The sequence below is a fragment of the Podarcis melisellensis genome, assembly GCF_964234715.1.
Source record: "Podarcis melisellensis genome assembly, chromosome: 13".
In the NCBI taxonomy this organism is placed as follows: domain Eukaryota; kingdom Metazoa; phylum Chordata; class Lepidosauria; order Squamata; family Lacertidae; genus Podarcis; species Podarcis melisellensis.
Window position 1 is genome coordinate 51,264,005 of NC_138545.1, and position 12,944 is coordinate 51,276,948.

Genomic DNA, 12,944 nt, shown 5'->3' on the forward strand with positions numbered 1-12,944 from the left:
TCTGCTGGGCCAGGAGAATAAGAAACGTAAACATGGTTTTGGTGATGGGTTTTCACTGCGCAAAGCTTTCGTTGGCATAAGTGTGGATAAGCTTTCAGGTGACCAAGAGCTCTTCTTCATGGAGAAGCCTTTTGAATCTGGCTTCACATTTAACATTTATAGGCTGGGATCCACAAAACAGTACAGCTAGATTCATTTCTTTTCATTCAATTTTTATTGGTTTTCTATAATCCAATATATACAACGCTAGTTCAACACAATCAGTTCTGTACGCACGGGGAGGCTCTGAGGGCACTTCTTTGCCATTCGGTCCAATTTTATTTTATATACAGACACAGTAGCCCAGCAATAGCCCAGGTGTTAACCAGTCTCTGCAAGTGTATGGATTTAGTACCGTTCAAGGTTACTTTCTATTTCCTTTCTTGAAATTATTTTTTAAAAATCATTCCGACTTAAGATGACGGAACCCTTTGTAATGATAAGACCATACATCATTCTCCCCTTGGCATGTTTTATTATTGACTCAGAAAATTGCATTGCTCTATCCCATATTTATTTTCTGGCAAATGTTACAACTTATCTTTGTTTCCTTCCTTTCCCCACCCCCTTTGGTTCTTTTTTCTGTAACCTGGTTGTCATTATTAAAATTCCATTTAAAAAATTTGGGCGGGGGGTAGGGGAGAGAGACCGGCTGCTGGACACTTCAGATATATATATTCTGTTCCTTCCATGACTTTTGAACTCCTTTTACTCCATCTGCTTCTCGCAGTTATCCTTTCACACCTAATTTCTAAACTTCTTGGCCTATCTGGACAAGAAAATCTTCAAGGCTGAGGCCTGGCCTATAAGAATCTAGCCTAGCAAGAGCACGTTTCTATACTTCCAGGGCTAAGATTGACCAGAAACTGTTGCCTAGCAACAGCAGAGTCCGTTGTCTAATATTCCCCAGAAATTATAAAAAATTGCCTGAAAATGGCCTCCCAATTTCTCTCACAGGCCCATATAAGTTCAGCACAAACAGTTGGGCCTGGTGAGCATTTAAGGTCCCCGACCCTAATCTGCGGGTTGCCGTCTGATTGGATTTTGTTCTGATCCTGATCTGATTTTAGGATGATAATAATAATAATAATAATAATAATAATAATAATAATAATAATAATAATAATATTTTTTATTTATATCCAACCCTCCCCAGCTGAAGCCGGGCTCAGAGCGGCTAACAACAGTAAAATGATAAAACATTCGAATGCATTTTAACTGATTGTCCGATTTTATGTTAATGTGTTATACATTTGATGTTAGCTGGTTTTGGCCGGGGAGGGCAGGGTATAAATAAAAATTATTATTATTGTTATTAATGTGCTTTTACCCACTAATGTGGGGGAGAGTGTGTGTGCTTATTAGCAGCCTTTCTCAACCTTGAGTTCCCAGATGTTGTTGGGACTGCAACTCCCATCATCCGCAGCCCGCAGAGATAGCAGTCAGGGATGATGGGAGTGGTGATCCAACCAACGACTGGGAATCCAAGCCTTAAACCTGAGGAGCAACCAGAATTAGGCTATGAGCTGCTATGCTTCAGACAGCGGTGCGGATGAAACCACGGTGCCAGACACAGCTCAGCCCTTTCCGGGCAATTGTATTCGTCTTGATCCGCATCTGGCAACTCCAAAGTCACTACTTGCCGGCAAGAAGCTTCTCGTTTAAACTCGGAGCTGACTATAACAGAACTTAAAATTATAAACTTACTATAGGAGTGGTGAAATGCGGAAGCACAGCTTTTCTCTGTTGCGGAATTCTGTAGTTCTGGTACAGCAACATCCCATACTGCAGATTATGGTGCGGGGGGAGAATAGACAGGTATTTATTTTCTTTGTTTATTCAATTCTTTAATTAACCCCCCTTCACCAATAGGTCCCAGGGCAGGTGGCATAATAATAAAACCATAAAGCACAATGGAAAACAATCAAACCACTAAAACACACAGAAACATCACTTACAAGTAAGGTAAACAGTCACCTATTTCTGAAAGCTGTGATTAAAAGGTGCAGTGTTTTATGTCTCCTGTATATAGTACACCCAGAGCTGGAGCCACCTCTAAAAGGCAGTGAATTTCAAAGTTGGGAGGGGGGCACCACAGAAAATGCCCTCTTGCACCTCTTGTTGAAATAGCTCTGTAGTAATGATGATGGCAGGGTGATCAGTTCCAGGTTGTCAAAATGGGTCTGAGGGATAAACTTTTCTCTTGCAGTCTGTGCAGGGGCACACCTAGGGGCTGGCCAGGTTGGCCCTTGCCAAGGTTGCAGGCCCGGGGTGGTGCAAAAAGCAAGCCTCTGTACTCTGGCTCGGAGTGGCTAGGATCCTGCCTACCTGTGTGCTCCCCCCAGGCCACTCCTCCAGGTGAGGCACACAGACTCCTCGGGGTGCCTCAGTGGAAGAATCTGGAAGGGTACAAGGGACTGTCCGGGGGGGGGGGCAGGAATACATCTCCTTGCTAAGGGTGCAAGGGAGTCTAGGTACATCTCTGGGTCTGTGACTGGAAGTCAGTCACCACAGAGAGAGCCAAGAACAGAAGGTCACCAATATTTGTTTATTATGTGGTCAAAATGCATATTGGAATCAACATAGCCATATGTCAGGAGTGCTCTGATGGTGTTTCCTGCTTGGCAGGGGGTTGGACTCGATGGCCCTTGTGGTCTCTTCCAACTCTATGATTCTATGGTAGCACCACAGGGTGTAGCTTATTGGGCTGCCCCTGCAAGTAGTAAATTTACTTGTTAAATAATAATTTGGGAACCACCAAGTTTTTACCAGCAGCACCATCTGAGCAGAGAGATTCCCGTTCAAGTCTGTTGGGGGTCTGCATGGGGCAGAGCTGAACTGGCCAATCTCCTTCAGGCTGAGGGCCACAGTGACCCAGGGCCAACCCTACGAGGTCCACATCTCAATTTGGGCATGTCCAAACATTAAAAGTGGGCATGATGAACCACAGTTATCTTTCAAAAGACTTTCCCATCAGCTATTCTACACTATTTTACAACGTTCTCTTTTCATTCCTTATTAAATTGTATGTGTGTGTATAAATATATAATATGAACAAATATTGTGGAGTTGGGGCTCCACAAAAAACAGTGTGGCATCATAATATCACAGCGGGGACCCTGCTACAAAAGTAAGAGTTTCGTTTAACTATTTTTTAAAAAATTAAAGAATGAAACATTTTGGAGAGTCCTGGGAGTGACAAAATCCTATTCCTGGCTATAGCCTGCGGGTTATCGACCCCTGGGGTGGAAGGAAGAGCAAGACTCATCATACCCATCTGAATGATTCCAAGTTCATGCTTTTATAATGGTTGTTGATTTGAGAGAAAAGGGACTTCCAGGCAGGGGCCACATACACGATTTGCAGACCATTTGGGGGCCACTGTGCATCAGCCGCCTGTTTAGAACTCGTATGGCAGCATTAGTTCTCTCAAACACCCACCTCCGTGGGTGTGGGGGCCCAACCACAAGTCTTGCGAAGGCCTTCAACTGAAGGCCACCATAAATGTAAACTGGCCCCAAGACTAAGGTACCTTGAGGAGCCTAAAGGCGGTCATCCAGCACGTCCTGCTCTGCTCGTCATCCGCACACAGAAACCTCAATTCTTTTGTTTCACTTCTCATTCGGTTGGGCTACAAAACAAAGACAAAACAGAACTTATTCTCATAGCAAAGGCAACCAACCATGATCCATCCTACAAAGCAAGTAAGGGCTATTATCCCCTTTTTGCAGATGTAGGAGCAGAGGCCAAGAGTGCTGGCTTGCTGACATCACTTAATAGGTTTAGGGTTCAGGTGTGATTTGAGATTTGCTTGTGGTTAAGCTCTTTCCTCACTAACCATGTCCTGTATCCATGGAACTACCTTTTTCTGAGTCATTCCTGTGACGCCATCGTAAGTCAATCCTTGGCTTAGCTGAGCATGGCATGGGAGCAAGAAGGGCAGGGGAACACTGAGCCTTTGTGTGGTCCCAGTAAGCCATTGTTTAGCTTACTGTGTCATGACAACCAGGGCAATATAGGAGACAGCGCTGGGAAGCTAAGCCTGGGGAGCTCGTTCCTCTGATGTATCTCAGTCTATTTTAAGAGCAGCAGCTGTCACGGCACAAAGATTTAGCAAGTGGGGCTGACACAAACCACTCAGATCAAAAAAGGGATCTGGGCTTAAACCCGATAAACCTGATCTTGGATCATCTTTCCTAGTAGGTCCTGACAAAGAGAAAATCCGCAAGATAACTGAAACTGTAATGTTATTTTTAAAACTATGTGATATGGAATAATAGAATTTTAGAGTTCAAAGGGACTCGGTGGTCCAACCCTTGGCAATGCAGGAATCTCAGCTAAAGAATACATGGCAGAGGGCCACCCAACCTCTGCTGAAAAACCTCCAAGGAAGGAGAGTCCACAGCCACATAGGAGTTTTAACATTTCTAATTACAGTGGTGCCTTGCAAGACGAAATTAATTCATTCCGCAAGTCTCTTCGTCTTGCGAGTTTTTCGTCTTGCGATGCACGGTTTTCCATAGGAATGCATTGAAAATCAATTAATGCGTTCCTATGGAAACCGCCTTCCCCCGACCTCTTCTGGCGGGCGGCATTTTAAAATCGCCCCTGGGAAGGCAGGCAGGGGGGACAAAGACTTTTGCCCCCCGCCTGCCTTCAGAAGAGGTCCAGGACAGCCTTGCGGAGAGTTGCCAGCGCGCCCAGGCTTTCCCGCCCCGCCGCCCAGCTTCGGGACATCGTTCCGATGCTGGGCGGCGGGGGGAGGCTTTCTCGCCCCGCCGCCCGGCATCGGGACGATGCCCCGAAGCCGGGCGGCGGGGGAGGCTTTCCCGTCCCGCCGCCCAGCATCGGGACGATGCCCCGAAGCCGGGCGGCGGGGGGAGGCTTTCCCGCCCCGCCGCCCAGCTTCGGGACATCGTTCCGATGCCGGGCGGCGGGGGGAGGCTTTCTCGCCCCGCCGCCCGGCATCGGGACGATGCCCCGAAGCCGGGCGGTGGGGGGAGGCGTTCCTGCCCCGCCGCCCGGCATCGGGACGATGCCCCGATGCCGGGCGGCGGGGGGAGGCTTCAAAAGCCGTCCGGGGGCTTTTAAATCGCCCCGGACAGTCCCGGGGCGATTTAAAAGCCCCCGGTTAGGCAGGCAGGGGGGGCAAAGACTTTTGCCCCCCGCCCGCCTTGGGAAGAGGTCCAGGACCTCTTCCCAAGGCGGGCGGGGGGCAAAAGTCTTTGCCCCCCCTGCCTGCCTTCAAAAGCCGTCCGGGATAGCGGGAAGCACTTCCCTGCTATCCCGGACCGCTTTTAAAATGCTGGCGGTGGGGAGCAAAGCCTTTCGCCCCCGCCGGCCTTCCTGGACCTCTTCTGAAGTCCGGAGGGGGGGAAAGGCTTTGCTCCCCACCGCCAGCATTTAAAAAAAGGTCCCCGAGATTTCCCTATGGGCTTTCGTCTTGCGATGCAAGCCCATAGGGAAAATCGTCTAGCGAAGCGTCGCAAAAAACGAAAAACCCTTTCGTCTTGCGGGTTTTTCGTCTTGTGAGGCATTCGTCTTGCGGGGCACCACTGTAGAAACAAAACTGTCTACTATAACCAGAGGGATTAAAAAGGTAAAGGACCCCTGACGGTTAAGTCCAGTCGCGAACGACTCTGGGGTTGCAGCGCTGATCTTGCTTTACTGGCCGAGGGAGCCGGCGTTTGTCCACAGTTTTTCCGAGTCATGTGGCCAGCATGACTAAGCCGCTTCTGGCAAACCAGAGCAGTGCATGGAAATGCCGTTTACCTTCCCACTGGAGTGGTACCTATTTATCTACTTGCACTTTGACGAGCTTTCAAACTGCTAGGTGGGCAGGAGCTGGGACCAAGCAATGGGAGCTCACCCCGTTGCAGGGATTCAAACTGCTGACCTTCTGATCGGCAAGCCCTAGGCTCAGTGGTTTAGCCTGCACAGTGCCACCCGCATCCCTCTAAAGTAGCGGTTCTCAACCTGAGGGTCCCCAGATGTTGTTGGACTAGAACTCCCATTATCCCTGAGCTCTGGCCTTGCTAGCTAGGGATGATGGGAGTTGTAGTCCAATAACATCTGGGGACCCACAGGTTGAGAACCGCTGCTCTAAAGGTAAAGGACCCCTGACAGTTAAGTCCAGTAGGAGGGATTACCTTTATACAAAATCCATAATCTGTAGGAGCATTGTGGAGCTTCTTGCCTGCTACCAGTGAGAAAACGTTGCTATCTTCAAGGTCTGCTAACAACTGCAGGTGCCTTGGTTCCTATGGGAAGGGTTGCAAAGGTTAAAGACACAGCATTAAGGCACTTCAACTGGCCCATTCCCTGAAAGTAAAAGTACAGCCATACGAGGGCAGTGAAGACACTCTAAAGGGTTATTGATACGAAAGTCACCATGTAATTGTACAAGACCACGAACCATCCCACATCCAACATGAGATACAATGATTTAAAAATCCATTTATTTGGCTGCAGTGAACTAGTCTAAATACCTGTGGCATTTCACTGACAATCAATATACTAAAGCACAGTATTGGGTGTTTCATAAACTGTAGTCAGTCCGCCTCTTTTTACGTTGCATTACACATCGCCTTCCCCATATGAAGCACATACACCTTAGAATATCTGATGAAGACCAAAGACCTCAAAGGTCAGAGATTCAAGCTAGTGATACTGCAAAGCAGAACCCGCTCTGTCATGGAATGCACACCTCCGCTTTTAGGCAAAGCTCTGAAGACCCTTTTGTCTTAGAAGTTCTTCTCTATCATTAGCTTTTACGTTTTGTTATATTTTTTAACTGAAAAATTGTATACCATGAGCAGCTGCAGTTTTGTTATTCTATTTGACAAGTATAACCATTCTGCCATTTTAAACAAACTGGTTGCTTCTCAAACTACTGTACAGTGGTACCTCTGGTTGCGAACGGGATTCGTTCTGGAGCCCCGTTCATAACCTGAGCAGAACACACCCCGCGTCTGCGTGTGCTACAATTCGCCGTTTCTGCGCATGCGCGTGACGTCATGTTGAGCATCTTCGCATGCGCAAAACCCGGAAATAACCCGTTCCGTTACTTCCGGGCCGCTGCGGTACATATCCTGAGGGAACGTAACCTGAACCGAACGTAACAAGAGGTATGACTGTATATTTTAGATTGTTGTCAAATGCCAGCAGTAGTGCCCAAACCTTTTTTCAAAGAGGGCCAGATTTAATGAAGTGAAGGGCCGTGAGGGCCAACCAAATAGTCAAGCAAAGTAGTTGACCTTTTTTAAGGATTGAAGTTGTTGAGCTTTTTTAGGGTTGTAGTTGTTGGTGTGTTTTTTTTAGGATTTCCCCCCAGGAAATAAACTGCCACAGGGGCCAGATTAAACCAACCGGCAGACTAGATTAGGCCCCCAAAACAGACTTTGGACATACCTGCGAGTGCCAGAAAGGCGGATTGAAAATATTTTAGAAATTCTTATCACTCTAAAATAACAGTTATGAGCAATGGATAAGATATATATTTTTAACTTAACACTTTGACTTTAACTCGAATTGAGATCATCAAGAAGTGTTTGTTCTAATGGGGCCTGTGCAAAAGAGCTTTCCTGTGGATTTTGCTCAAACACCAATAATTGTTTTTAGAAGAGGCGCCTTCAAAGCATGAAGCCTACCTTTGTTAAACTAACCTAAGTGAAATTACCTTTGAAGACCCTTTTGTAGAGCAGTAAAATCCAGATCTCCTCAGGCAAGCGTACTGCTTCTTCCAAGACTTCCTCCCCTGTTCTTTCACATGCAAAAATCCTTGGATTTCAGGACAGCTATTTGAGTTTAAAAAATTCTGTTGGAGATTAAATGAAAATGCATGAGACGCTAATTGGAAATTCAAGACTTGTTGGAAAAGGACCACCTTAAATTGATAGCCCAGTACTTCAATATAGAGATATTTGGTATTTCAGTATAATTCATTGGCTGGCTAATTATAGACTGATATAGGAGATAATTACTATGATATATAGAAAAGTAGAACTTAATGAAAACAATTGGGAACTATGCAAAATAACTGAAAGATATAAGACATTAATTTAATGATTTGAGAGACCTCTGTGAGGGTAGGAGTTTGCAGTATGTATCAACATGCCTAAATAGCAGAGGCCTATAAAGGTTAATAAGAGTGCTATTTAAATAATTTTAAATAAGCATAAACATCAATAGATGTAGATGTAGATGCTGCGGAGGCTATGAAAAATATGTTTAAAAATAAATGTAAAAATGTCAATGATAATACTTCTAAAAAAGAATGAATATTTAAACTGAAATAACAAAAGCAGATAAAAATAAAGTGAATAGATATTTTAAAATAAAGCAAATCAAGGAAAAAAACAAATAGGAATTTAAAATAAATAGTCTCTTTCTCTTATTATACTTCAGGAGAAATAGTAATGTACTTTGTGTGAGAAACTTCCAATAGAAAAATAGATAGGATTTTTTTTTCAAAAAAAAGCAGAGAAGATACTCCTAAACTATTACTAAAACTTAATAAGAATTTAAATTGGACAGAGATTTTTAGCTGATCATGCCAAACCTAGCATAGTAAAATAGAAATGAGAATTGGAAACTTTGGTTGCAATCCAAGCCCTAGATACACCTGGCTGGAACGGGGACTGGATTCAGCAATACCCTCCAACTCCCGTGTAAGATATGTCTGCCAGAGAAAGAGATGTCCGGCACAAGAAACGAGTGCATGGCAGGAGCAGGTAACACCAGAACCAACTCCTGCTCATTTCACAGACAAACTGGACTAAATTAAGCCACCTAAAGCGTGGTGTAACTTACACTTCTCCATAGACATCAGTAAGAAGGACCCAGTCCTCAAAACCTGTCAGTCACACCCACACTGCTGAGGATGCTCTCTGGATACAGCGCAACTCGCAACGAGCACAACTGCCACCAGGATATAGACCAGGCATGCTACATCCTCAGTTCCCATCTTGCCTCTCACAGTGCACCATGCGGCCTGCATGGATGCCTTTGTGTAGGGACCTTTCTGTTCTTTTGTGACGTCCATAATGTGATGCTTGAATCATAGAATCATAGAGTTGGAAGAGACCCCAAGGGCCATCGAGTCCAACCCCCTGCCAAGCAGGAAACACCATCAGAGCACTCCTGACATATGGTTGTCCAGCCTCTGCTTAAAGACCTCCAAAGAAGGAGACTCCACCACACTCCTGGGCAGCAAATTCCACTGTCAAACAGCTCTTACTGTCAGGAAGTTCTTCCTAATGTTTAGGTGGAATCTTCTTTCTTGTAGTTTGGAACCATTGCTCCGTGTCCACTTCTCTGGAGCAGCAGAAAACAACCTTTCTCCCTCCTCTATGTGACATCCTTTTATATATTTGAACATGGCTATCATATCACCCCTTAACCTCCTCTTCTCCAGGCTAAACATGCCCAGCTCCCTTAGCCGTTCCTCATAAGGCATCGTTTCCAGGCCTTTGACCATTTTGGTTGCCCTCCTCTGGACACGTTCCAGTTTGTCAGTGTCCTTCTTGAACTGTGGTGCCCAGAACTGGACACAGTACTCCAGGTGAGGTCTGACCAGAGCAGAATACAGTGGCACTATTACTTCCCTTGATCTAGATGCTATACTCCTATTGATGCAGCCCAGAATTGCATTGGCTTTATTAGCTAATGGCTTTTTTGAGAAAGCCACTGCACTCTGCTTAAGGAGTGGCCTGACTCTGGCTCCCAGCCTGAGCCTCAAGAGATTTTGCAACCCTAGTTAAACAACCGGGTTCTGTGAGTTTTCCCCCTTCCAAAAGAATCAACGGCTTTATCATATCCTATTTCTGTTACCCTTCCCCCCCCCATAATGGAAGTAAAAACGGTAACCTCTGAATAGGCCTAGAATATTTTAAATATAAATGCTGAGATTTATTGAAACGACAATACAGTATCCATTCAACCAGCCTTGAAATATGCATCTGCAGACCCAAACCCATCAATGATATATTCAGTTTCTTAACATGGAAAACTACTCCCAACTCTACTCCAGCCTACCTGTAAAAGTTGTGACTGTGGAATACAGCCGTTTGACTGCTGACACCAAGCAACCATTTGTTCCGGAAAAAAGTTCTGGGGAGTGTGAGGAAGAGAGAGAGAAAAGAGACAGGGTAACATTACGGAATCAGGATGCTTCAAACCTCTTTTGTACACAGAAAGAATTTCCTCTGAAGCAAGGTAGACACCTCCCATTGCCCCTGCCCACTGGTCATTCTGGAAAGGGCTGATAACAGAGTTCACCAAAATCTGGAGACCTACTGAATAAACTATGTCACTCGCTGGTTAATATATTGATAGAAGTATGGAAAAATATAACAAGACAAAGATTAGGTAAAGGGACCCCTGACCATTAGGTCTAGTTGTGGCCGACTCTGAGGTTGCGGCACTCATCTCGCTTTATTGGCCGAGGGAGCCGGCGTACAGCTTCCGGGTCATGTGGCCTGCATGACTAAGCCGCTTCTGGTGAACCAGAGCAGTGCATGGAAACGCCGTTTACCTTCCCACCGGAGTGGTACCTATTGATCTACTTGCACTTTGAGGTGCTTTCGAACTGCTAGGTTGGCAGGAGCAGGGACCGAGCAACGGGAGCTCGTCCCGTTGCAGGGATTCGAACCACCAACCTTCTGATCAGCAAGCCCTAGGCTCAGTGGTTTAGACCACAGCACCACCCGTGTCCCTTAAGACAAAGATTAGTGTAAACCAATCTTCCCCAAGTGTTCAGCTCTGGAAGTCTTAATCTCTGGAAGCTACAATTAAAGGCATCTTAAGAGAATGTGTAGGGTGCCTCCCTTAATCATAACTAGCTAGCCCTCACATATCTGGGATTAGGGCTTCCAGGTCAGAGATCACAACTTTTGCAAAGGTATAAATCCCTTTTAAGAGGGTAAGCATCAGTGCTCAATGCTTTCAAGTCCAATGCGCTGCATCTCCTTTTCTGGCACAGCAGCTCACAGGACTGCATCAAAGCTGGAGCATGTGCAGAGGAGGATGATCTGGAACCAAGCCTTATGAGGAATGGTCGAGGGAGCTGTGTATGTTTCACTTGGAGAAGTAAAGGCTGAGAGATGATATAATAGCCATCCTCAAATATCTGAAGGGCTGTCATGAAAGATGGACCAAGCTTGTTTTCTGCTGCTCCAGAGGACAGGTCCCAAAGCAATGGATTCAAGTTACAAGGAAAGAGACTGTGACTAAACATTAGGAAGACCTTTCTGACAGTAAGAGCTGTTCAGCTGTGGAATGGACTACCTCAGAAGGTGGTGGGCTCTCCTTCAAGGCAGGTTTTCAACAGAGGCCGGGTGGCCCTCTGTCAGAGGCCATCTCTAGTTGTGTTTCCGGCACTGCAGAGGATTGCACTGGAGGGCTTTTGGAGACCCTTCTAATTTGAGAAGTCTAAAAGTCCCAGAACCAGTATGCCAGGCTTCCTCAACCTCGGCCCTTCAGATGTTTTTGGCCTACAACTCCCACAATCCCTAGCTAGCAGGACCAGTGTCAGGGATGATGGGAACTGTAGTCTCAAAAACATCTGGAGGGCCAAGGTTGAGGAAGCCCGCAGGATGCAAACAATCTTTGACTCCTGTGCTTTTGCCATGCAAGGGCATTTGTGCAAGGCTTGTAATGATCCCATAAATACTCAAAGGAACATCTTAAGCGATTCAAAGGTTTAATTTAACTAGGATTAACATTTGTGGAAGAATGGGCTGAGAAACATAGATAGTCTATTTGCCTCAAATGGTATTATTTGCTTCACAAATAATGAGGAACAAGCTTTATGATATTCAGAGCAATCATCATTTACTGCCGTTGTCAGTAAAACTATGCAGCTTGTTTTGAGGCATACAATGATGGATGATGACAAAGTGAATTTATGAAATTGCCTTATACAGGGTTAGAACATGTAATTCCATATTCTCTGCTTTGATTGGCAGTAGCTCTCTAGGGTCTTTCCCAGCCCTCCTGAGATCCTGCTAAATGGAGAGGCCAAGGATCAAACTGAGAACCTCTTGCATTCAAAGAAGGTACTTAACAAATGAGCAATGCCCCCTCTGGAAGAGATGGATGGGTGCCTCTTCACAAGACTATCTTCTGCAAGTTTCTTCATGAAAAATAAGAAGCAGAGGGCGTGGGAATCCACAGGGAGTTAGCATTCCTTATTACTACTAGTTATTCTGCTGGGAGTTATTCTACATATATGTTTTAAGAATCTTTCATATTATTGCTATGATACCATCTAGTGTTTTAAAACCCAATCCAAATTATACAGTGTAGAAGGCACATGGAGAAGACATCCCCCCCACCCAGACGTTATGAAAAAACAACAGGATACTCACCACAGGATTCTTAAAAAATTCATATTTTGCATAGTTCTTCCTGAACAAAAATTTACTTTCACTTCCCATTGTAGACTCAACTTGAACAACAAGCTCATGATCTTCTAAGCACCTCTCTAAGAACAGAAAATAAAATATAATATTTCGAATTAGTAAACAGTGGAAGCAGCTTTGTGCTTCTGTGTGTGCGCGCACACATGCATACCCAGCACATATAAATAAAGGACATGGACTGTGTGCTCAAGAATGCAGCAAACATTCCCTTCCGGCTGTAAACTAAAGAAGATTGGTATGTCCATTACCGATCTTCCCACTGAGTAGTTGCTGATAAATTTCTAAGAAGTGCCAAGGTTTCCCAGAATATACTGGGAAAACCACTGTTCTAAAACAGGCCACTAGCGCAGATGTTAGGAGCCACCCAGTATCACACAAATGGTCCTCCCCGTCTCTCCTTCCAATGAAAGTATTAATTCAGGAAGGCCCAAAAACCTCTGCCTAACAATGTGGTTATATGAGTGCTGTTACCTATTATTTAAT

The 12,944-nt window shown here is 45.2% G+C and overlaps 1 protein-coding gene across 2 annotated transcripts in view; it reads right to left on the reverse strand.

Annotated features, from left to right (window-relative positions):
• The window catches only part of GRB10 (growth factor receptor bound protein 10), an 88,835-nt gene that overhangs the window by 12,182 nt on the left and 63,709 nt on the right, over nucleotides 1-12,944 (reverse strand). For both annotated transcript variants that reach the window (XM_081884079.1, XM_081884080.1), the window contains 6 exons: nucleotides 12,408-12,523; nucleotides 10,075-10,149; nucleotides 7,718-7,855; nucleotides 6,189-6,299; nucleotides 3,572-3,670; nucleotides 1,747-1,824 (listed from right to left, as the gene is read on the reverse strand). In XM_081884079.1, coding sequence (XP_081740205.1) covers nucleotides 1,747-1,824; nucleotides 3,572-3,670; nucleotides 6,189-6,299; nucleotides 7,718-7,855; nucleotides 10,075-10,149; nucleotides 12,408-12,523 — 617 coding nt within the window. The remainder of the gene's footprint in view (nucleotides 1-1,746; nucleotides 1,825-3,571; nucleotides 3,671-6,188; nucleotides 6,300-7,717; nucleotides 7,856-10,074; nucleotides 10,150-12,407; nucleotides 12,524-12,944) is intronic.